Raw genomic sequence first — 26,778 nt, forward strand, 5'->3', positions numbered from 1 at the left:
CGGTGAACAAGCATAAAAACAAGTATATAGTTCCCATTAATGTGTATGACCAACAAAAATCCAATAAAAACATGAGAAGGTGGTGTCAGGTTTGCATCACTGCAGTCGCCCCCTACTGCACCAAGGCGCCGGGTCAAACCCTCCGCCCCCTTGGCTCCTATCCTAATGCACCATGACACACATGGCTCCTAAATCTTCTCATACATAGATGATTAACTTTGGGATTAAACCCAACCATACAACCAGAAAAACATGATACACATGAATGAAAAAGCTACCCAAGTGTAACATATGCACACCCACATGAATGAAAAAGCTACCCAAGTGTAACATATGCACACCCAAGAGTGGCAGGGCAGCTTCCCAGGGCACCATCTCTGCAGATCTCATGAGCTTGGCCATGTAGCAAGGTCTTAGCAGGTGCACCAGCCAAGGTGGAAATCCAACAGAGCAGCAGCCGGGGTAGCAACAACTTTTTAGGGAGTAGTGAGTGTATCTCCACACAGGTAAAAGTGATCCAGCAGCAGCAAAACACTAAAGCTGTGCTTGGAGTTCCAATGAGTAACACCACTGTGCCACCACTTTGTAGCACTGAGGTGTGGGAACATGCGCAGATCAGGTGCAGCCCCACAGTGGAATAAGCTCCGACCAGTCTTTTGCCGCTGGATATTAACACAAGGATTCTGAGTTTGAAACGGTGACCAGAGTGGAAGTGTAAATAGCAAGTGTTAAAGATGGCAAGTAAGATGTGGCGCTGAGCAAAACATTGACCAGAATGGCAATTGTTAGGCCTACGGAGGGTGACCGTTGTGAAGGTGAGCTGAGTAGGTTGGAAGGCATTGAGCCCTGTGATGGAAGGACGGTGAGTCAATGGCTGGCGCGGTGAGGTGATGGCAGATGGCATTGCTATCCGGGTGTTGCTACCCGACTTCACCCTGCCATCACGGCAACCGGTAACCACTACAAGGGATGTCAAAGTTGAGATCTGAGAGGCAGGGGTTGGCCGGTCTAGTGTGCAAGTCTCAGCAGGCAGCGGTTATAGCAGGGTTTGGGGGGCAAGTAGGAGGAAGTGATTAGTGAGTAGGGTAAGCAAGCAAGGGATGAGCGAGTAAGCAAGGGAAAATGTCGAGAAGGCAGCGTCATGGGCCAAGAGGAGGCGAACGGTACAAAAGAGTGAAGAAAAGGGAGAACACCAAAACGAAGTAGAAGCTGGGCTTCTGGAGGAAGCGATAGGGAGAAAAACACTTTGCTCAGAAAGACATGGGCTTCAGGGGGGAGATGGAATTCCCCCCAACCGCCGGGCATGCCAAAATATTTAGCTACAACTGTGGCAGAACTAAATACCCAAGCTAATTAAACTGAAGAGTAAGCATAGACTGCTATGAAACACGAAGCCAACAGAACTAAATGATGCAATTGTCCCAAGGTCCAAGTACATGTGCCTTTTATACGACTCACTAGGCACTTCACACCCATTTTGCAAATGGGATAAACTCACACACTATCCTGCCTTCACATATGAACACCATGGACACGGACAAGATACCCCTTATACAGACAGAAGGTATGGGGCGAGCATGTAAATTGTGCCGTGCCAAAAAACTGAAAGGGTCGAGTGTGATGGTGGACACCTGGGAGGCGAGCATGAAATAATTGTTGCCAAAAAAAAACTGAAAGCGTCGAGTTTGATGGAGGCACCTGGGAGGTGAGCACGAAATAATTGTTGCCTAAAAAAACTGAAGAGGCAAGTATGGTGTGGGCACCTGGGACCGAGCATGAAAACTTTGCCAAAAAACTAAAGAGGTGAGTGTGATGGCGGGCAACTAGAGGCGGGCGAGTGTGATGGAGGCACATAGAGGGGAGTGAGTGTGAAAGATGGCCATGGTGGGGCCCTGTAGGCTGTGACCCATTGTTAAATTAAAGGTAAAGACTGCTTCCAGGCCGTGAGCCAATTGAAATGGGATGTGCCTTGTTGTGACTTTCAATGTGGTAAGCCCACAATGTGCCTAGGAGTGTGTCGGACCAGTGACTAAGGTGTTGATGGCACATCTTTCCAAGTAAGTGGCAAAGCACTTTGTTGATGCTTTTAGGCTGTCCATTTGCTCGATAGTAACAGGCACATGATTTTCAATAAAAGCTTTTGTATTTGTTGAGTAAGGTGTGATGAGAGATGTAATCGTGGTGTTGTGTGTATGTGTGGAAAAGCACCCTAGAACTGCAAGATATTGTGGTAAGATAAGAATGCCACGTGTGTGTGTTGTGTGTATGTGTGGAAAAGCACCCTAGAACTGCAAGATATTGTGGTAAGATAAGAATGCCACGTGTATGGTATGTGAGTGTTGACCAAAGAAGTGGAAAAGGGAGTGCCACATGGATGATGACATGTAAAGTGGGATAAGGCTAAAAAGCCTATATCATTGTATGGTTCATTTGTAGAATGCAATAGAACTTGTGTTGAGTATACAATCTCCCTCTCACTTATGGAGTTCTTAGTGTGGTTTAATCCACCTTAATTATGTTACTTAATCTATGTCTATCACCATGATCAATCCCATTTTAGGATTGTTTAACATGGTATCAGAGCTTGGGTGGGCTCTTGGTCATGGTGAATATCTATATATAGTTTTTCTTGGTTATGAGTTCTTTGATTAAGCATTATTTTCAGTTTATTATGAAAAAAATAAAATTTATGTACACATACTCATATTATCATTTGGATTTGCATTTGTGAGAATTTGAGAGAGATTTGGAGATGCCATTCTCAAGTTTGAGAGGAGATTTGCAACAAGGAGGTTGCATAGAAGCTGCCCAAGAGAGTTGTAAATGGGAGTTCTGCAACATGGAGAGCCTGCTCATCAAAGAAGCTGAAATAAAGATTTTCAGCAAGTATGAAGACCTTTGGAGTCTATATTATTGTCAACAAGGAAGCTGCCAAGGGAACAATGGTGTCTCAAGATGTGGTATGGTTGCAAGTTCCATTTCAATTTATTGCTTTTGCAAATGCTGTTTTGGTGCTCATCTTGGTTAGGCATATGGAGAGTGCTTCAATGGGAGGCACTATTGCTGCAAGAAATTTGATGGAATATGCTCAAGGTGGTTGAGCATATATTTCGGTGCTTTCATGTGAAAGAGAGCACATTTTGGTGCACAAATGGGTGTGCATTGGAAGCTTGGACAGCAAGCTTGTAAAAAGAGAGTGGAGACTCTAATTAGTAATGGTGAAGGCCATAGTGGCCTTAAGAGCCTTGACACAAAGGCTATTGGAGCTTGACTCTCAAATAAGGAGAAGATCAAGAAGTTTGCAGAAAAATGAAAGGCTTTGAGAAGCCTTAGGAGCTCATGGAGCTCGAGTCCTAAATGGAGGACTTTGAAGAAGCAATCGTTTGAAAGTGAGCACTAGAAGCACAAGAAAGTGGTGAGCAACAGAAGAGTGAAGAAGAATAGCAGCAAAGTTAAGACAACCAAATTGTGAGGAAATGGAGAGTTAACAAAGACTCTCAAAGGAAAGTCAATGGCAAGTGGCACAACCTCTACGCAGACCTGAAGCATGGACATCGGGATCTTAACATGCTAAGGAAGCCAACAAAAAGCAGCTGTGTGGCAGCTCTGTTTCACATCAACATGGAGACAACTGGCAACACAACTGTGTGCTCGAGACGTAGCAGCTGTGGCAGCTCTGTTTCACATCAACATGGAGACAATTGGCAACACAACTGTGTGCTCGAGACGTAGTATGTCTTCACCATCGAGTGATAAGACCCAACTCAACAAGTGGAGCACGATGGTGAAAATACACAATTCAACAACTGGAGAAGAATAAAAATAACTGACCGCAACGGCATCTAAAGTAGCCTCCGCAGGTTGTGTGATATGTCTCAGAGACGACGAGCACAAGCTCTATCAAAATCGCCAGCAATAGTAGCAAGGAACCGTAAGAAGAGCAGCGTAGCCTCCTTCACCGAATAGGTCAAAGCAAAGCATGGTGCCCTAGTAAGAAGTCCCACCAGAGACTGGGTGCAGAGAGGGGAGCTCTGTACACCCAAGGGATCGTAAAGAAGCCAAAGGAAACGACAACCATTTGACAACTATAAGCACAAAAAAAGGCTATGACCTTGATTGCAGCAGAGCAAGAAACAACAGTGTAGTGTGCTCTTTAGCATCAAAAGGCTCCTTCATAATAATGAGAAAGAAGAAGAGCTTCATTCGGCAGCCACCGTTAGGGACCACTGGCAGCATTAGGAAGTCGACCAGCCCGTAAAATGATATCCTCGGCTCAGTAACACAGGCCCTTGCCTCCAGCGCAGGTGCGAGCAATTTTAAGAAGATAATCTTGCTTGTGTGGATAACATTTGACGATATTGGATGTGGGTATCTCAAATAAATGTGTATGGTGTAAAAGAGCCTTAGGTAAAGGCAAGTTCATATGGAAGAGATCTACAACACATGAATGGTTTTTTGGTGATCAAGTGGGGTCACAAAGCGGTGTCCTCACAGCGAGATACAAGGAGTGTAAAGTGGTCATTCAATCCACACTTCGATGAGCCACATGAGTTCAAATTTTAGAGGCACGAAAGGATGGATGTAGCCCTATTGAGAGACATGGTGATCTCGGGAGCCATGTTGTATGTTTCTTTTTATTGTATTTGTATGAGGGTTCCTTGCCCAGGCCACGAAGAGCCTCAAAAATGGATTGTATTTCTTTCTTTTCACCCATGATTATGAGGGCAACCATGCCTGAGCCTACGTGCGCAAAACGAGATGTGTATTCACCCATTAGTATGAGGGTTGCCCTACCCGAGCTCACCGAGAAGCTCAAAATGGTTGTCATGTTGTGTGCATGAGCGATGCACGTGTGAGGTGCATGCGCATGGGTTGGTTCCCACCCGAACTTCTACGTTCAAATTGGACTCAGTGGTTCCGCTGTGAGCGAGTTGGCTCAAAATGGACTAGGTGTCTAAGATGGTAGACACGCACACACATGTTTGGTTGATGGACACTCCAATGTATCATTGAGGGGGAGTGTTCAGAGGTAGTGATTGCAGTTGCGCAATGCTACATTCATATGGGTGATGGGTGAGTTGTGGAACACCTCGATTAAGAGGGAGTGTTGAGAGATGTAATCGTGGTGTTGTGTGTGTGTGTGGAAAAGCACCCTAGAACTGCAAGATATTGTGGTAAGATAAGAATGCCACATGTACGGTGTGTGAGTGTTGACCAAAGAAGTGGAAAAGGGAGTGCCACATGGATGATGACATGTAAAGTGGGATAAGGCTAGAAAGCCTATATCATTGTATGGTTCATTTGTGGAATGCAATAGAACTTGTGTTGAGTGTGCAATCTCTCTCTCACTTATGGAGTTCTTAGTGTGGTTTAATCCACCTTAATTATGTTGCTTAATCTATGTCTATCACCATGATCAATCCCATTTTAGGATTGTTTAACAAGGTGGTGATGACTTCATTGACGAAGTGGGAGTCCTTGTAACTACTAGTGATTTCCAAGGAGCAGCCAAAGTGGATATCTTCTAATTTCAGATCCTGTGGTCCATGCTCTTGGGGAATCCACAAACGGTCAGAACCCCAATCATGTAGTACTCTTGTACTCCTAAGCCACGACTGACCAATGAGTAATGAGTAAGCCCCCCTGACTTTACGGAGCCGGATCAGCACAAAGTCAATCAAGAATGGGATTCCCTGGATTACTACAGTGACACCTTCCACTAGGGCACCTCCCATTGGTCGGCAATTCGGACACAGAAGTTGACTGGTCTCGTTACCTAGAGACCCACTGCACGGAGTGTGAATTCTGATATGAGCCACCATCAACAATTCAGAGAAGTGAGGGCTCCGGAAGTCAGTAAGGGAAGGGTTGGTGCGGCTAATAGCCATGCAACCCCCAATGCATGCACCTGTAGGAAGTGGGAACCCACCATTGTGGAACTGCCCACCACTAGAATTTGGTGGCTTACAGTCAAGCTGCTCCAAGAGTGCACTGAGGCATTGTAGGACACTACAGCTAACCAAGAGAAGATCAAAGACGTTCACCGCCATCTGAGTAGATCTTCCATGGAGAAGGATTGGTTTGGATTGTGAGGAGGGAGAGGTAGGTGGTTTGTCCAATACAAAGGGATGGTTGTGGAGATCCTTGAAGGCTTGCAAGGACTAGTCTATGACTGTGCAGGGAAGTGGAAGATTGGTATCATTGGCCTCATCCCTTGGATTGATTGTTTCTTCTTGCATGGCCCTCTTTTGTGCACTGGCGGCCACTATGGCTGATGATGAATCCACCTGAATCATTGGTGTGGGTGTGATGGATACATCAAGGGTGTGGAAGGAAGGTCTGTGTGCAGCAGAGCAAGCGGACGGTGGAATTCCTACTGAAACCAAGTGGGTGGCCAGAACTGTTTGGAATGTAAAGTCGGTTGAGGTGGATGCCCGTTGGTTGGGGCAATCTCGGGTGTAATGATCCTTGGATTCTAGGCAGTGCCTACAGGGTGGTGCGCCTTCAGGAAGGGGGAACCAGCTTTGGTAGTTGCCATACTCTTCACATTTGTAGTAGAGGACAAGGCGATTATGGGGTGAGGGAGGGCGAGTCAGACGGTTCATGGGGGCTGCTGCCATAGTGGCTGTTGCAGGGGGGTTGGGAATGAGTGGTGGAAGGTTTCCTCAATCTCCTTCCTGAGTTGAAGCAGAGTGATTTCCTCATTTTGAGATTTTTGGCTCACTTTGAGTGCCTCCAGCTCCCGCTTGAGCTAAGCCACCAGGTCATCCAATGGTGTTGTCACTAGAGGTATAGAGCCCACATGATGCTCAAACATGAGACATGCATTTTCTAGTAGGTTGGAATTCCAACAAGGTGGTTGGTGGAAGCCGACTTCTCTGAATCTTCTATTGAGTCTTGGGCAAGGCCCATGTCACCCGTTGACGCACCATGAAGTTGCCACGGTAAGTCAGTAGGCGGGTCACCAACACTGTGGTTCATGTCATGAGTTCTCACACACTCTCCCCTGGTAGTAATTGTAGTTTCCCTAGCTCTTGGAGAAGGCAGTCCTCATAGTTACCCGGTCGGAAGGTGCCGAGGAAGGTGTTCCTCAGGGTGGCCCAGTCCACAAAGTGGTCATTTGGGAACTGACTGAACCATTTGTCTACAGAGCCTTCTAAAGTGGACGGAAAAAGTACCAAGAAGGCATCATCCCGCTCAAGACCTCAGCTCTTGCACATAGAAATGAACCGCCGAATGTGGTCATCTACATCTTCAGCAATGGATCCTTTGAAACAAGCTTGACATTTACCCGGCCTAACACTCTCGAAAGGGGTTCTGGGCTAGGGGCCTCTAGCATTGTTACCATAGGTGGGATTACCAAGGTTGGCCGCCATAGGGAAGGGTGGAAGGGGGTCCTTGGGAGGTACGTAACTGAACCTCTTCCGGCTATGGCAGCGTTTGGCTAGGATGAACGGACTAGCACGAGAGCGTGTATTGGGCATACAAAGGACACATAGACAAGAGGTGAGCTAACAGTATTGGACTCTTGGCTGGGCTGATCGGACTAGCACAAGAGCGTGTATTGGGCATACATAGGACACATAGACAAGAGGTGAGCTAACAGGACTCCAAGTTTCGAGTGTCTCACCGGGCGTGCCAAATTTTTAGTGTACGTGGTAGAGTTGGTTGCCTGGCACACTAGAGTTGCTTTACTCCCAAGAGGCTGTTACATGCCCTTCACTGTACCGTGCATACCTAGCAATGGTCACATTGCGTAGGACGACACACAGGACAGAATAACAAGTGACTCCAGCACTCGATGAATAAGACTCAATGAACATAACTAGATGGAAAAGGATGTCCCAAACATTGGATTGGTAGAGCTTGAGGGTTTGACACCCCTTGAGGCTTCCAGTCCCACGTTCAATGTGCTTTCACGCTCTGAAAAACGCAGCTAATCATCATGAAAAGAAAACACTAACTTCAGGGCTGAAAATAGGTGGTAAGAAAACCCTTCAAAAAAACAATAACTCTAAAAAATGCAACAAAAAAAAACGCCCTAAAAATGTAGAAGGAGAGAAGGTGAAGCATGGCGATGGAATGGAGCCTAGCTCTAATACCATGTTGGAAACATGGCCAGGTCCAAGAGGGAGGAGTGGAAGAAGAGGTGGAGAGATCAAGCTTTGGGGAAGCATAGACATGGATATGGAAGAGAGAAAGAAAGAAAGAAAGAAAGTTATATAAACGTCCCACGGGAGGCCGAATCCGACCTATGGCACAGATCAGGTACATCCATTTACATTCCACTCTGGGTATCAATGCCAAAGAGGCATAAAACTGAAAAAAAAATAACTCAAAATGAACTCTTAAGACTCTTAAGAGTTTAAATTACAATGGGTTCTATTGCATCTAGTTCGAAATTGAGGTTCAAAATAAAAATAGCTATATTTCATTCATGGATGGATTTGCTCTTGAGGGGGGTGGGGTACGGAATTCTTTAATGATTGCTTGTCCTCCTCTGTATATTGCCCATTTGCCATTCTTTCTTGCTTCTTTAACTTTATTCAGCTCTGCCGATTTGTTCTTGAGTTGTAACGGGGTGAGTTCATCAGCTATCCATACCTTTGTCCCTTGGAGAGACCTTGTTTGCTTCATCACTGCTATTTTCTCATTGTTGTCCATATAGAAGACTTTTGCCTGTGTACCCTTTACTATAATAGAGATAGGGTCTCCTAAGTCCACGAAGGGGACTACTTTGCTCAGTTGTGCTGTAAGTACATCTGTATCTAATATGTAGTCTTCTCGAAGCTCTTGAGCTATGTCTGCCCTATCCCAGCCTTGAGGAAGACCACCGACTCTGATTACCTTTTTGTTACTTTCCATTCGTTCCTTTTCTTTGACTGCTGATATGACTTCTTTAACAAAATCTTGTGAGTTAACTGAATTTACCTTTGAAACATGGTTTGTCGTTTCTGTTTGTAGTGTTGTAGGTAAGGGTCCTTCTCGTGCTTCCTCTTGCTTCGTCTTCATGGCTTGCACTTCCACTTTCAGTTCATTGATTTGTTCATCTTTCTTGATAGTCTCGTGTTTCAGTGCTGCTAATTCTCCCTGGAGTTTCTTCAGTTCTTGCATGAGGTAGGCTTCCCATGGTGTCGGCTTGCTCACGGGTTGCTCACGGGTGGAGGAATGGGCGGTAATCGTGAAGCGGTGACTGAGGCAAAAGACTTCTTACTTTCCATGTGTTGTTGCTGATAAAGGAGAGGGCTGTTGGTGGAACGAGTCCCCCCTCAAGGGTACCCTCTCCCCTTTGGGGGAGACTCAAGATGCTCAGCTATACAGGTGCAGGGGAGAGTTATGTTGCTGCCTTGGGGGCCTGAGCAAGGGTGGGTGGGTGAAAAGGGAAGCAAAGAGAGAGAAGGCGAACTGGGCGAACCTGCAGAGAGAAAGGGAAGCGAAGAGAGAGAAAGGGAAGCCAAGAGAGAGAGAGAGAGAGAGAGAGAGACAGAGAGATGCAAGAGCGACCTTGTGGGACTGCTCTACGTGCAGTTTTGGATGACCATGGGCATTTACAGACTCACCCAGATAGAGTCCTGGAGATTGCTACAGTCTATTATGCAGATCTATTCAGTGCTGATCCATTGACAGATGACATTCAGGCGGCCAGAGCTACTGTATGGTCCCACACGCGACGCTCAGTCACTGCGGACATGGCTCGTTCCCTTTGCTCTTTGTCCACAGTCCAGGAGTTACGTGAGGCGGTAGAGGCTCTAGACCCTGCTTCTTGCCCGGGGGATGATGGTCTCTCTAGACAGTTCTTCATTACTCATTGGGATGCAGTTTCAGGGCCCTTGCAGAGAGGGCTTCAGGAGATTTATGATTCTGGGACCATGCCTCAGTCTCTTTGCTCTGGGCTCATATCTCTTATACCTAAGGGGGGGGGATGGCACGCTCCTGCGACAGTGGCGCCCCATTACTCTCCTTCCTACGGTGTATAAGATATTAGCTTCCATGCTGGCAGTGCGAGTAAGGCCCTTTCTTCGAGACATCATTCATGGATCACAGACTGCTTTTATCCAGGACAGATGTATCCTGGATAATATCTTTTGCTACCATCAGGCGGTAGAGTGGGCTCGGTCTACTAGCACTCCCCTAGCATTGCTTTTTCTTGATTTTGAGAAAGCATTCGATAGGGTGGATTGGTCCTTCCTAGAGGGTACTCTTGCTCACATGGGGTTTCCACAGCAGTGGATCACTGGCGTATCCGCACTTTACAGATCAGCAGCCAATGCAGTGACTATTGGGGGTTTTGTTGGCCGATTCGACATCTCTCGCTCTGTGAGACAGGGATGTCCCCTTGCAGTCTTTTTGTACTTATTTGTGGGAGAGGCACTTTTTGACTTTCTTCATGCCCGGCAGAGAGATATACACGGAGTCACCTTGCCACTTACAGACGAGCGTGACCTGATTGATCAGGAGTATGCTGATGATACTTTGCTTATGGTCCGTTATGCCATTGCAGTCCTTGATGTGACGCGTTCAGTTCTCGATGTTTATTGCTTGGCCAGTGGTGCTCGCATTAACTGGCACAAGTCATATGGTATGCTGGTTGGCTCAGAGGATGTTCCGACTTGGGGTGTGGCAGAGGGGTTTACATGGTTGCAGCGGGGTCAGTCTTGTCGCTATCTGGGTTTTCAGGTTGGACTGGATATCACTCCCCAGCAGCAGTTTGCGCCGGTTTTGCAGTCGCTTCGCAGAAAGCTCTGCCACCACTGGTCTTCCCAGCACTTGTCTCTTGCAGGGCGGGTCCTTGTGGCCAATCAGGTACTGTTGGCGTCTGTTTGGTACATTGCTTCCTGCTGGATGCTTCATACGGGAGTGATGCGGCAGGTTCGCCGCCTGATTCGCAACTTCCTGTGGAGTGGCCGTGATGGCACTGTTGACACTAGAGCTAGAGTCCGTTGGGAGACGATTATCCGGCCCATTGCAGAGGGGGGCCTTGGCATTATTGATCCAGAGATGCAGCGTCGTGCTTTGCTTACCAAGTTCATTGTCCGCGCCTTGTTTCCGGGCAATGAAACTTGGAAGCTACTTTTCAGATCGGTTTTGCACACAGTGACCCCGCAGTTGGGAACCCGCGATGGTCATTCTTGGGCTGCATGTATACGCTATATTTTTTCAGATTCTCCTCTGTGTACAGCTCATTTGTCACCCTTCATGCGCTCCATTTTACAGATATGGATCTCCATGAGACAGGGCATGCATAGACGTCCTCCTGCCTCTCTGCCAGAGATTGAGCGTCAGCCCTTGATCTGGAATCCCCATGTGTTGGATACTGAGGGTCGCCAGCTTGGCCAGAGGACACACATAGACTGGGCGGCTTGGGATAGCGGCCTGGCTGCTTCGATGCATGCTTGGTCACAGACACGGCAGCTTCCGGCAGGTTTTATTGGGGAGGAGTTCTCCATAGGCAGGGGTATTCTGCCTCGGATTGCAGAGATTGATGCAGCTCTTCCAGAGCTTTGGGATCGTGCCATTCGGGGTTTACATGAGATGCCTGAGCTCTCAGGATGGTTATGCATGTTTGGTGCTGAAGGTACACCCTCTCTTGTTTGGAGCTCCCATTGTTATTGGCCTATGGTTTTTATCCCTATGGGCATGCCAGATGCTTTCGGCCACGTCAGATTACAGTTTCATGGTTTGGGTTGCCTAGAGGAGCTGCGACAGTCTGACTGGACTCCCATCCGTGTTGTAGGCTCTTACAGGAAAAGATGGGAGGTGGACCCGTCTTTTCACATTGGTATGGCTGCCCGTTGGCGATTATGGATCTGGGAGGGACGGCCTCTTTCGCAGCTGACTTGGGACCCCGGGGAATGGGAGTGGCCTGCTGTGGAGACCGGCGCTAGGCATACTTCCTTTTTCGGTTATACTGTTCGGATTGGGAGGCACTGCTTGCTTCGACGACAGTTACATAGACCTACGCGTTCGGGCACTTGGCTACATGCAGGTCTCTGTCATGCCTTCCTGACACAGTACTGGGCATCTATTTGGAGGCTGAGGATTGCTCGGCGGATCACTCTCTTTTTTTGGTTGACTGCTCATGCTGGTCTTGCCGTCGGCACTTGGGGTGCCTTGATGGGCCATGATCCCATATGTATATGCTGTGATCATCAGGTTCAGGAGTCTCAGGCCCACTCCCTCTGGTCGTGTCCAGTGGCTTCCTCTGTTTGGCGAGCAGTGGCTCTACTACTCAGCAGAGCCGGTCTGCATGCAGGTTTCCTCAGTTGGGGATCTGTGTTATGGCTCCTTCCTTGGCCGGGACCTCATGTGTTCTTTGAGGGGGAGGGCACTGATGCTGTGCTCATGCTTACGGCGACGGGGTATCGGAGGGGGTACCTTAGTATGATTCCACTAGACGCCTTGCACATGGAGCATTGGCATAGGGATGATGTTTTTATGGTGATTGCTGCGATTGCGATGTGGAACATTTGGAGAGCTCGTTGTCTCCATGTCCTTAGTCACACGCGGCAATCGACACGTGATACTCTAGTCCTGATTTGGCTCGATCTTATCCGTGCACTGCGTTCCATGTATGATGATTCCTGTCGGCCTTCACAGACAGCTCAGGACAGACTCCAGGCCTTCATTCGTCGTTGGGGGCGCACGGGTCTCTTCTTCAGGATTGTTGGAGGACATGCTCGATGGGAGTACACTCCCCCACAGTGGTTCATATTGCACACATCACATCATCCACCGTGATGTAGCACTGACTGCTCACAGGCTTCACGCCTCTCACTGCACAGTTTGTATGCCCCCTCAGTAGGCCACCACTGGCACTTTGGGGAATTTTTTTCATACTCAGTATTATAGCTCTATGTTTCCTCAAAAAAAAAAAAAAAGAGACAGAGAGATGCAATAGAACTCAAGTGAGAGAAAGAAAGAAAGATTTTATTAACGTCTTCCAAAAGACCAAACTCGGCCTATGAGACAAATCGGTGTACCTGTATGGGGTATCCTCTGTCATCCCAACAAAATGAAAAAGTACTGAACTAAAAAGCTGAATCTGGGTGTGCAATATGTACAATGAGTGGGGGAGGGGATGGAGCTCTACTACTAGGAGAATGCACAGCTATATGCATGGAGTATACATGAACACAAGGATTGTATTATGAATGATAATACTCACACCATGTACAATGTATTTATAGGCACCAAGGCCTTCTAACCCTTACTACCAAAAGACTCAATAACCCTTTCACACTACTAAGACTCTGATTTTTCCAACACTTTAAACTCAAGTCTCCACTCTCGAGCCACGTCTTCACGAAGCTCACCCACATCTGCACATAATCTTTTCACAGCACAGAGGTGCTTCAGTTACGCGATCAAGTGGCACAGCAGACCACGGCACTCATCTTCTCACGAGCCCAAGTAGCAAACCTCAATGCCCTTCGCCAGTCTCTCTATCCTCTCTAGTCACTTCTCACTGGTTCCCAAACCTCTTCATCAACTTGGGTACCCAGCACTACATCAGCTAGCACTCAGAGTTTTCCTCCCACATGAAGAGGGCCCTTAGTTCTTTTTCTCATTGTACATACCATCTTTCATAATGTCAATGCTTTCTATCGTTGTACCTGTCATCCTTCATGATGTATTGGCAGTATAATGCATATTTACATTCAGTAATAATTTATCAATTTACATATATGTTTTGTTTTCTATCTTCCTCACCGAGGACGGTGAGCACTCTAGTTGTGGGCGACCTCTAGCCACTAAGGGTGCCCACATTGGACTGTTCTTGTTGGACCATCCCCAGGTGCACGCTGGAACATCCCAGGGTGCCACTGGATCATACCGTGCCTCGACCATTCCACTGGACCATCTCGGAACATCCAGTGGACCATCTAGAAACGAAAGCGCACCACAAACAGACACACGAGAGGGGCACGCACCGGCATTGAAGGCACCGCATTGTCACCTGATGGGCATCTACCAAAGATACCACTGACGCCACCACCTTGCAGAAATCATTAACATGGTTCCTTAGCTCATTCTTATCCTTTTCCATCTAGTTCTGTTCGAGTCTTGTTCATTGAGTGTTGTAGTCACTTGTTATTCCATCGTCCTACTCAATGTGACCACTATTGTGTATGCACGGTACAATGAAGGACATGTAACAGCTTCTTGGGAGTAATACAAGTAATGTTTACAGTATTCTTGTCATTGTGTTATGCTCATATTCTAATATGTCTTAGTTTGTTCATGTGTATATCATGTCGAGAGTATTGAGGACTCCAGACATACTATCCAGAGGAGAACCACCACTTTAGTATGCCGGGCAACCAACCCTTCTACAATGTCATTCCGTCTTGTGTGGTCCATCTCATTGTGACCACTGCTGGGTGTGCACGGTGCAGTGAGGGGCATATAACAGCGTCTTTGAAGTAATACAAGTGATGTTTACAGTATTCTTGTGCATTGTTCTATGCTTACATTCAAGTGTTTTTGAATTGTTACATGGTGTTGAAGAACCACCACTTTAGTGTACCAGGCAATCAACCCTGCTACACTTCCATATTCAGAGACATGGTTTGTAGCCATGATTCCACACGCAGTATACACAACATCTGGAGCAGCAAGCAGCCTCTTCCATAAGCGTTTATCTCATGCGTTAGTGGAAGACAACAACAAATCATTTAGTTCATGTACAGCAATAGAGTTTGCTCAACATGCATTTGCACATTTGATTTGGATCTATAATCGTCATTGTATATACATTCATGTTTTGGTAATATTCAGTAGTTTAGGTCTCTCTGATCTTCATTATTGGTAATTTATATTCATGTTTTGGCAATATACAGTAGTTTAGGTCTCTCTGATCTTCATTATTGTGTTATTGCAAATAGATTATTGTTAATCTCTCTTGCTTTTAATCTCAATTAATCCAGTTTACCTCATAGTTAGTATGTTATATTGGTATCAAAGCATTCAGGTGCATCCAGATAGGCATCCGCGTTAGGTCAGCCTACCACTAGGGATTGATTGTGTTAGTTCAACAATTAGCATTTTCGCATAAGCAAACTGCATTAGAAGTTGCAGGAAACCAGCAGTCGCAGAGGTGAGTCACATCTAGGTCTAGTAGGCAAGTGTCCGTCCACAGCAGGTACAGACTCCATCATAGAATGGTACAAGCAACAAGAGATAATCCGAAACGGATGGTACCACCAATACCAAGAAGCATGGGAAGAAGGACGCCAAGCACAGGAAGTCCAAGAAGCCATAGAGCAACAAGCACGAGAAGCTGATTGAGGGGAATGTCTTCAAGAACGCTTTTGCGAATTTGTAGAGCGTGACGACCAATACAATCACGAGAAAAGCTGATTGGGAGGCACGTCTTCAAGAACACTTTTGGGAATTCATAGAGCGTGACAGCCAATAGAGATGGGAATTTGAAAAGCATGAAGCCCAACACAAATGGGAAGAAGAAGAGCATCAAGCCACATGCCGCAAGGTGTTGAAGTTGTTGGTAATGCCATGTACAGTTAATGAAGAAGTGGTGGCACACACGGGTGAAGCGGATAAGAGCGCCACATTTGAAGACAAAGAAAAGGGATACCAACGACATGCCAAGGATAGCCTGCAATCCACAAATCAAGTTCAACCAAGAGGTGCTAATATCTGAATCTGCAAAGCCAACACCAATCCCAAAACTGGTGGGCCAAGGTCCAGCAGTTTTCAGAGGTGGTAGAAACACCAAGCAATTCCAGTGTACTTCTCCGAATCCCATATTAACAGTCCCAGAAGATTTGCCCATGCAGCAGTTCCAGAGGATTTCCCATTGGAGAAAGAAAGAAAGGCAGTCCAGAGGAGTTCCCGTTGGAGAAAGAAAGAAAGTAATATTAAAGTCTACAAAAGACCCAAAAGGTCTAGACCAAAAAAAGAAAAGTGTTCTTCAATGAAAACTTTTAAGCTGGGGGGTTGATGGCTCCTACACCCCCTTTGGATCTTCACTTAGAGCCAACCAAACCCATCGTAGGCCAGCTTCATAGCTAGCCTTCTCCATGCTTGGTGGCAGTGGTGAGGTCCCTCATGCATGGACCCCCATATACCTACAATCTCCGACAAGAATTTCAAATTGAAGCCAGCTCATTTCCACCTTAACATGCTGGCCTTTGACAAGCAGTCAAGAAATAGTGAGCACCTGCAATGCAAGGCCATCCTGACATGTAAATCTTGGATCGCTTTCAATCCAACTCCCATATGAAACCAGTTTTAAAAGAGGCTTTTTTGTGCTGCTCTTTAAGCCACATACTTCCTATATGTTTAGCTTCCTATTAGAAACTGTACCTTCAACATATTCCTTTTATTTCAGTTTTAACACTTTCTTTCAGAACCTTCAGTTTAAAAATATTTTCACTTTCTTGAGGTAGAGCTGTTCACAATGTGGCTGATTCCAATATAAATCTTGTTCCTACTTTGTCTAGAATCTTTTCCAAAGAGCTTTTCTGATGTATATGTGGTGGTAGAACCCTTCTCTTCATCCAAATGCGATCTGGAAAAGTAGGGCTTTGAATTAGGACAAAAATGATCGATCAATTAGTTCATCATCTTAAGTTATAAAACTTGACAAGAAGAAACTCCATATTAATTGTAGTTAAGGCATAGTGTGTGTGTGTTAAGGAAGCACATGCATGTGTGTGCGCGCATGTGCGTGCGTGTGCGTGTGCGTGTGCGTGCGTGTGTGTGTGTGTGTGTGTGTGTGTGTGTCATAGTCACAGGGGACGGAGGGGACGGCAGCTTGGAACGCCGGGACGGCGATGCGGGACGGACCAGGGACGGGGACGGACGGACGTCCCCCACGGCATGTTTCTCACAGGGGACGGCAATGGGGACGGCGCAGGGACGGGGACGCCGGTCGGGGACGGCACTGTGCGGGGACGGTAGAGAGCCGTTGCTCGCCGTTTTTTGCCGTTGCGCCTTCCCGTTTCTAGCCCTTTCGCTTCCCGTTTCTAGCCGTTTATGGCTATTGTTTCTTTGAGGCTTGGCCCTCTCTCTCTCCGACGCCACACACTACCATCTACTTCACACATGACATGGCAGACATATACACTGGCAGAGTAGAGGATGGGCTCCTACTCATGGATCCCCTGGCATCTATGGATACCATTACAGCCCAGCTCGCATCACTCTTACACACGGCTGCATTACAGAGCTTCCCACATCGTGTACACTCAGGAGAGCCTGCGAGACCTGGGACTATGCCCCAGAACAGATGGTATGATGACGAGTGCAGAGCCCTATACTCACGACTCCGCATACAGAGAGCCTTGGGAGCCATCACAGAGCAGAGTCGAGGAGAGAGATGAGGAGACTTACTCGCCGCAAAAGGCGGGCCTTCGCAGAGATACAGGAGCTAGAGATCTTTCATTTCTTCATGAGTAGAGATAGCCCTGTCTCATGGCGGCACTTCAGAGAGCCCCGGACCCCGACACCTATTGCAGACCCACAGACATGGCACACATATGCAGAGGGTCTATACCATGCCCCACAGCAGCCACCTATACCTCAGCCACAGGAGCCTCGACCTACCACAGCTAGCTTCTTTACCCACTCGATGGTACAGGAAGCTATCCGCCGCCTACAGCATGGACGGGCCGCCGACCATATGGGCCTACAGGGTGAGCATCTCATATATGCAGTAGATTCTTTAGCTCCTTTTCTTGCACACCTGTTTAACAGGGCACTAGCAGAGGGTTTGCCTGCGGAGTGGACGATGCACACCATTGTGCCGATTCACAAAACAAGGGATATGCTCGATCCGAGCAACTACAGGACGGTTATGGTTGGCCACGTGCTGGCCAAACTCTATGGTGCAGTGCTGGAGCAGGAGCTTAGCTTATATGCTGAGCGAGCAGGTTTACGCTCATCAGGGCAGGCAGGCTTCAGGAGAGCTTTCTCTACCACTGACCATGTATTCACTTTGAGATGTATGATTGATCAGGCCAGAGTGAGGAAGAGAAAGCTCTATTGCTGCTTTGTGGATTTCCGCAAGGCATTTGACACAGTACCACGAGAGAGGCTCTTTCAGCGCCTGCAGTCTCTTGGCATACCAGCAGATATGACATGGGGCATCTATATATTATATGAGCAGGTTTTTGGACGAGTCAGATGTCCAGGAGGTATGTCCGAGACTATTGCTAGCACCATTGGTGTGAAGCAAGGATGCCCACTTTCCCCCACGCTATTTGGGTTATACATTGATGAGGTGGCTGACTTCATTACACGGGGAGGCGGAGATGGAGTTGATTTAGTAGGTACCTCAGTACATATTATGCTCTATGCTGATGATATTGTATTAGTGTCTGAGTCCCCAGGTGGTCTACAGCAGCATCTACATGCACTCCATGATTTCTGCACACAGAGGGGTCTTACTGTGAACCTTGGGAAAACCAAGGTTATGGTCTTTCATACATCGAGACAGGGCAGGAGTCAGCTGACATTCACTCTCGCCGGATGCCAGGTGGAGGTGGTGACATCATACGTGTACCTAGGGGTTACCTTCTCTGCAGCAGCCACACGCTTTACCATGGGTTCAGCAGCCAGAGCTAGATTGACACGGGGATATGCAGCATTGGCTATGCTAGAGAGACAGTGCCACCAAGCGCATTTTCAGGAGCCCCGGACGAAGGGGTGGCTATTTGACACATTAGTCACACCGGCATTGATGTATGGAGCAGCAGTATGGGCACCAGGCCTTGCTACCCATTGGTGGACACAGATAGAGAGACCACAGGCCCTCATGATGGCACGCATGATACGTAGCAAACCGTCAGTACCTCATGACATTATCCGAGCAGAGTTTGCTGCGCCTCCTATGATGGTAGAGGCCATATTTCAGACTATATGCCTGCTAGACAGATTCAGAGAGATGCCACAGGACAGATTATCATACAGAGCTTTTCAGGCATCTAGACAGTTGGCTGAGGCAGGAGACAGAGGATCATGGTATGCACAGGTCACACATTGGTTCTCACAGCATGGCCTAGACATGGATCATCTACCACCATTCCAGTATGACAGGGATGCACCACATATCCAACTCTCTCATAGTGAGAGGAACAGAGTATTGAGACAAGATCTATGGCAGCTCTATACACGAGAGACATGGATATCACCTACACAGCCTCTTCCACCGAAGATGCTATACTACAGAGATCACTTCATGAGTATCACTGATGATGGATTTATAGAGAGGCCTAGATACATGGAGGGCTTGTTACCACACGGCTCCCGAGTGGCTATTGGTCAGCTCAGAGTTTCATCACACCGATTGGAGATTGAGACTGGCAGAGCAGCACGGATCCCCCGAGAGGAGAGGGTATGCAGATTGTGCAGAGAGGAGGTGGAGAGTGAGGAGCATTATGTATGCAGATGCAGAGCATATACAGCCATCAGAGAGAGATATCCCATTTTATTCAGAGAGCCACATTCCCTACGCCAGATCTTTGAGGCAGCAGACCAGCACATACTAGGGAGATACATTCTAGACATACAGCGCCACAGAGAGACATTATTACAGGCTCAGACAGCTCCAGAGGGGGGGCGGCAGACACAGATTACTACATTTTTTCAGAGATCCATACCCCTCCCAGCCCCTACACGGCAGGGAATTACTCTCCAGAGAGCAGAGACACTTAGAGCCCGCAGGAGACAGAGGACACCTGGCTTTCGAACACCACGCCTATACCAGAGAGAGATGACAGAGATCAGAGCTCAGTTTCACAGAGAGGGTGCGGAGCGACTGGCTCGCTTCAGAGCACACCCAGGCATGTTCTTCAGGGAGCTGTGGACACCCCCTTCACTGATGTATACCATTTTATACCCCCAGTATGGTACAGGATGGAGCTAGCTAGGTTGCATATCATGATTGTATACTCCATGCATATAGCTTTGCATTCTCCTAGTAGTAGAGCTCCATCCCCTCCACACCCAGATTCAGCTTTTTTTTATTCAGTGCTTTTTCATTTTGTTGGGATGACAGAGGATACCCCATACAGGTACTCCGATTTGTCTCATAGGCCGAGTTCGGTCTTTTGGAAGACGTTAATAAAATCTTTCTTTCTTTCTTTCTTTCTCTTGCCCTTGAGGCTTTCCTCTCTCTCTCTCTCTTGCCTATCTATATAAGAACGAGCCTCTACAAGGCTACAAGCACACACAAGTTCACAACTCTCAAGGCTCAAGCTTTCAAGGCTCAAGCTTCTTCTCTCTTCCAACTTCCAAGTTCCAAGCCCTTAGGCTCTCACACAAGGCCCGCGGGCCGCCGCCCTACTATCTAGATTCTAGAATCTAGACTCTCTCTCTCTCTCTCTCTCTCTCTCTCTCTCTCATTCCTCAAGGCTCTCTCTCTCTCTCTCTCTCTCTCTCTCTCATTCCTCGAGGCTCAAGAGTCAAGCCATCTTCAACCATGGCATCCTCCTCACGTGCTGGGGCTTCTCGTAGAAGGACAACGGGATGGACATGGTGGGAGGAGGTTAACTACACCACATCCGTTCATGGAGGCGGTTCTCAGCCATGGGTATGCAAGCTTTGCCCGTACCGGCGAACGGGTGGCGCCGACAAAGTGCGAGCCCACCTCTTGCATGAGAGTGGGCATGAGGTGAGGTTTTGCACGAATGTCACGCCCGAGAAGAGACGGGAACTTCTTGACAAGCTTAGCGTCTACGAAGCGGTCGAAGCGACAAGAAGGACACCACGAGTGGTCGTGGATCCCGCGACGATGGGGAGAGGAACTCAAGCCTCTACAATGGAGTCATGTGGTGGATCGGGATCATGCACACCATCACCTTCACCATCAAGTCGGAATGTTACTCCATCCACGACGCCGGCACCCTCCATCTCCACGGCCTCTCAATCATTACGTGGCCCACGGCAACAATCTACACTTGGGGAGAATTGGAACCCCAAGTTGAAGGAGGAGGTGGATATGGCGGTGGCCCGCTTCTTCTTTCACGACCACATTGCCTTTCAAGCGGCTAGGTAAGTGCAATCGATCATTGCCAATTCATCATTCATGTTTTCATCATCCTAGTCCCCTTCTCATTAGTAAATTACTTTCTTGAATAGGTCGGAATACTTCAAGGTCATGGTTAAGAAGATTGGGGAGTATGGCTCAACCTATACGCCCCCCTCATCCGAGAGCTTGCGCACTACATTACTCGAGAAGGAGAAGCGCATTGTAGAGCAAGTGGCCGACAACACAAAGCGGCAATGGGAGAGGAACGGAGTCTCCCTCATTGTGGATGGATGGAGTGACACCCGCAAGAGGAGTATTCACGGCATGGTTGCATATTCCCGTGGAGAGATGTACTTCATCTCATCTCATGATGCATCCGGCACTAGGAAGAGCGCGGATGTGCTTGCGGCGGAGTGGGCTACCACCGTGGAGATCGTTGGCCCCGAGCATGTAGTGGGCTTTGTTGTGGATGGGGAGCCTTCCAATAGGGCGGCGGGAGCTATTCTCCAAGGTATGTATGGACATGTCACGGTGTCCTTTTGTATGGCTCATTGCCTAAACAACCTCCTCAAGGACATCGGGGCATTACCATGGATCAGCCCGCTCATTGAGGAGGCCAACACCATGGTCTCCTTTGTCCTTAACCACCAAAGACTTCGGCATGAGTTCAACAAGAGGTCCTGTCTCTCTCTCTTGAAATATTCCAACACCCGGTTTGCCTGCAACTTTCTCATGTTGGGCCGGTTGAAGGATTGTAGCGGTGCTTTGAGGGGGCTTTTCCTTAGCGACGAGTTTGTCGCCATGCAAGAGTCCCATACAAACACTGGCCAAGAGTGTAGGCTACGGGCAGATGACGCCTCTTGGTGGGAGCGTGTGAAGACCACAGATGCTATGGTGAGGCCCATAGTCCACCTATTGAGGATTGTAGACGCTATGCAACCATGAATAGGCAAGGTCTACGAGGCCATGGATCGCATGATAGAGAAGTTGAAAGACTTCGTGCCTGACGAAGACAGATACGAGGAGATCCATGCCTTGTGTCTAGGAAGGTGGAATTCCTACTACTCTCCATTGCATGTAGCAGCTTATGTGGTGGACCCAGAATTCCAAGGCAACAAGCAAGAGAGCGATCGGGAGGTGAGCGCTGGATGGAGGATCATCTTGGATCGTCTTGTGCCTGATGCATCGGTTAGGCGCAAGATCAGGGACCAGCTTTCGATGTACAGGTCATTTCATGGCTCCTATGCCTGTCATGATGCACAGGTTGACCGCTCCAAAGTTGGTGCTGCTCTATGGTGGGAGGACTTTGGTTCAGATGGACCGGAGCTGCAGCAGCTTGCCATCCGCCTACTTAGCCAGGCCGTCAGCTCCTCTTGCTTGGAGCAACTTTGGAGTACCTACAGCCACATTGCCTCTAGGAAGAGGAACCGACTCGGGGTAGAGTGTGCCAATGACCTTGTCTTCGTCAGCGCGAACTTGCGAATGCTTTGCAAGAGCGTGACCAAGAAGGCAGATTCCTTCACCGAGTGGGAGATGAGTCAACAAGAAGAGCAACAAGAGGATGAGGTGCAGGAGCAACATGCCAGTGAGGATGAGACTGAGGATGAGCTTGATGCTTCTTTGGCACAAGCTACCCATGACCATGAGGCGAGCACTTCACGTGGATGATCATTCATGGATCATGATTCATGGGCCTTACTACTTAGCTCTAGCCTCTAGCCTCTAGTCTTCAGCACTTTTTTGTCATTGACTCATTTGAGTCCGTCCATGTATTCTGCCTCCTTAAGGCTTAGTCCTGACTCCTGACTCTTGAGTCATGACTCATTTTGTATCTACTTAAGGCTTAGTCCTGACTCCTGACTCTTGAGTCATGACTCATTTTGTATCTACTTAATTATTAATATGACTCAAAAGCTTACCATTTTAGTGTAAATTTGTGCTCATTTTGATGTACTTCCAAAGTAGAATAAGTGTAGAGTAGAAATTTTTTTAAAAAAAGTATTTTTTGAGTGTCGTTCCCTCCCCCGTCCCCGTTCCCTACTTATGGCCGTCCCCCGTCCCGTCCCCGTCCCCCGTCACCGTCCCCCGTCCCTTGTGACTATGGTGTGTGTGTTATTCTTTTGATCTCAAAGATCTTTCCTCTCAACAGCTGGAAGTGTTTTTCCACTGTTTCTGATATATGAGTAGTAGCTATCCCAACTTGGGACAGCTATGAATGTACCATACAATCCTTAATGAAGCAGTGGTTTCCCAAAAAACTCTGTGTGTGTGTGTGTGTGTGTGAATCATGATCTCACATTTTCATGATCTGGATGAGATACAGGGCACTCTTATGGCCTATGTTCAGTTCTACTTGCCTCTTTTAGTTTGGAGCAAAAAAGATATTGACATTTTTATTTTTATTTTTTCAGAAAGAGACTTCTATTAAGTATGAGAAAAACATAAAACAATCACAGCTATAAGCCGGAAAAGAATAGAATCACCCCAATATGTAAGGTGATTTCAACCACTGAGGAGCATCATGATGCCATGTAAGACCTATGGTACTAGAGGAAAAGAAGATGCCATGGTCCCATTCCCGCATAAATATCACACGCTTCGCCTGCGGAGAACGAGAGGGCCCCTGAATGCGAGCCCAAGTACCCATAAGAGTGTGGATGATATCACCCCATATAGTACTAATGCACTGAGAACCAAAAATCTGGACACCCTCAATAGCCTCCGTGCATCTAGCTCTCCAGATCTGCCATGCTGTAATACTGGCAATAATCTCCCAACTGGTGTCAATCCTCTGTGTCTAGGGGGTGTATAATCAGATTGAGGAACATCCTGCAATAAACCATGCTGGGCAATACCTCTACGAATGAAAAAAGCAAAATCTGTACCACTGCTCTCATGAAAAAGCTACGGACCATACTGGGAGAGCCAAGCAACTACCCCCAAGTCACATGCATGGCTCGGCCACTCAGTTTGCCCATAAGTTGGGCTACAGGACCCCAAATCTGCTGTGCAATGCTGCATCCCCATAGACAATGTTGTACGGACTCAGAATCTACCGCACATCTAGGACAAGAAGGTGCTACACCGAAAACTGATCTCCACTAATTGGTGGGGAGACCACCATGTAAGAATAACCAAAAGAAATGAGAGATCTGGCTCCTTCCGAATGAGTGCCAAAGTCTATGCCAATAGCTGTGCAGGGGAAATATCAATCCCAACTTGGCATCCCAAATATCTAGCAGTGCATCCTCTGCTGATCCAAGTAAAACCAAGCTCTGCACCCCAATCAACTCTCGGGTAATCACTAACCCAAAAACCAACAGATTTGTGCCAATTAATGAGTGCCCCTGCTACCAAACATAACTCCTCTAGTGATACCCGGAAGGAACATAAGCATATATGTGAAGCCTCCAAAAATAGGGCTGTGTCATCAGCTAACTCAGAGTCAACCAACTCCTCATGACTACGAAGAGGCAACCTCAATCCTGAAATACCAGCAGTGGAGCGAAGAAAGATGCTCATGGCCTCTGCAACTATGATATATAATAAAAGGGCTAATGGGTAGCCCTGTCGTACTGAGCGAGAAATCTGCAACCGCTCTCCTCTATCACCGCAAGCAAGAACTCTACTGTGGGCATCATGATACATGCATGAAACTCCCTTGATCCATCTCTGAGAGAAGCCCATATGACTAAGAGTACCCTCAAGGAAGTCCCAATCCACTCTATCATAGGCCATCTCAAAATCCAAGAGCAGAATGGCTAAGGGCTGATTGCTCGCTTTAGCCCATTCAACGGCCTCCCAAAACGAGAAAATGTTATCAAGAGCATTGGAATTTCTATGGAGAACCACAGCTAATAAAATGGTGCTCAGGCTATTGAAACATGAACTTGTTTGTAAACCTAAGATGCATGGTGGTTTGAATATTCTCAACATACATTATCATGTGTTGGGCCTGGAAAGCCACTATGATTGCTGATTTTTAGCGAGACAAAAACAGCCATGGGCAATTATGCTAGCCACCTTATGTGCAAATATGCAAAGACACGGGAGGAGCATCTTTGATAACATTTTCTCGTTTTGGGAGGCCGTGGAATGGATCAAAGCGACTAATCAACCTCTAGCCATTCTGCTTTTGGATTTTGAGAAGGCTTATGATAGAATGGATTGGGACTTCCTTGAGGGTACTCTTAGCCATATGGGTTTCTCTAAGAGATGTATCAGGGGAGTTTCATGCATGTATCGTGATGCCCACAGTATTGTGCTCGCTTGCGGTGATAGAGGTGAGCGGTTTCACATCTCTCGCTCAGTATGGTAGGGATGCCCTTTAGCCCCATTATTATATATCATAGTCGCAGAGGCCATGAGCAACTTCCTTCGCTCCACTACCGGTATTTTTGGATTGAGGTTGCCTCTTCATAGTCAAGAGGATCTGGTTGACTCTAAGTTAGCTGATGACACAGCCATGTTTTTGGAGGCCTCACACATGTATTTGTTCCTTCCGGGTGGCACTGGAAGAGTTTTGTTTGGCTGCAGGGGCCCTCATTAATTGGCACAAATCTGTCGGTTTTTGGATTACTGACTTGCCGAGAGTTGCTTGGGGTGCAAAGCTTGGTTTTACGTGGATCAGCAAAGGATGCACTGCTAGATACTTGGGATGCCAAGTTGGGGTTGATATTTCTCCTGAACAACAGTTTTCTCTCGTACTTATGAGTATATTCAGAAGAAGCTTCTTCATTGGAACTCCAGGAGATTGGATTTAGCCTCTATAGCATTCGTGGCTAATCACGTACTGCTTGCCTCGGCTTGGTTTATTGCCTCTTGTTGGTGCTTCTCTCGTGCATGCATTGGTTAGTTGTGGAGGTTGATCAATAATTTTCTTTGGCTTTGGTCGGGTTTGGATGGCACCACAAACACACGTGCCAGGGTAGCTTGGCTTACAGTTATTCGGCCCAGACGAGAAGGGGAGCTGAATATTATTGATCCGGATGTTCAGTGCAAGGCTTTGCTTTGCAAACTTGTGGTAAGAGGTTTCCTACCAGGCACCGAGCCTTGGAAGGATTTTTTCTTATCTCAAATTCCAGTTGTACACCCCATGTTGGGAGAGATTGGCTGCTTGGCACACAGTTTTTGTTCATGAAGGCAGACATCGGGGCACCATCTCTCCCTCTTATTGTAGCCATTGTCAGAGCATGGAGAAGCATGAGACCTTTCTTGAGACAAAGGCTTCCTAGGTATTTGGATGAGGCTGACCGACAAACTATTATGTGGAACGAGTTCATTAGGGATGAGGCCAGTCGGCCACTTGCTCCATCTCGTTACATGCAGTGGTCAAGATGGGAGAGATGTGCATATATAGTTCTTGCTTGGAAAACCTTCAAGAGTCTTCCGGTGGATCGGAGAATTGCATCCATTCACCATCTTAGGGGCTCTCGCATACATATTGATCAGATTGATACAACTATTCTACATGAGTGGCTCTCTGGGTTCTTTCATGGAGATTATCATGCAAGATGGCTGGGAGTTTTTTCTAGGATAAGGGTACCTTTGCAGGTCATTGCTCTCCCGAGCCAGGAGGCTACAAATTGCATCATCTATTCTATCATGCCTAGATGGAGATTGAGGAGATGTAGCATGGAGACAGTATTCTTAGTCCAGTGAGGATTGTTGGTCCTTTGGGGAAGCACTGGTCCATTGATCCTTCTCCTCAAATAGTGACTCATGGCCCTTGGTGTTTGTAGCGGACTAGGATGCCCGTTGTGCAGGCACACTAAATCACTAGGGTC

The 26,778-nt window shown here is 47.4% G+C and overlaps 1 protein-coding gene across 5 annotated transcripts in view; it reads right to left on the minus strand.

The window, feature by feature from the left end:
* Nucleotides 1-26,778, minus strand: part of LOC147605578 (uncharacterized) — a 105,758-nt gene that overhangs the window by 44,184 nt on the left and 34,796 nt on the right. For all 5 annotated transcript variants that reach the window (XM_086793661.1, XM_086793660.1, XM_086793658.1 and 2 more), the window contains exon 5: nt 16,455-16,531. In XM_086793661.1, the coding sequence (XP_086649787.1) occupies nt 16,455-16,531 (77 nt within the window). The remainder of the gene's footprint in view (nt 1-16,454; nt 16,532-26,778) is intronic.

This window comes from Cibotium barometz, chromosome 59 (genome assembly GCF_041138505.1).
Source record: "Cibotium barometz isolate CiBa-2024 chromosome 59, ASM4113850v1, whole genome shotgun sequence".
Lineage (NCBI taxonomy): Eukaryota > Viridiplantae > Streptophyta > Polypodiopsida > Cyatheales > Cibotiaceae > Cibotium > Cibotium barometz.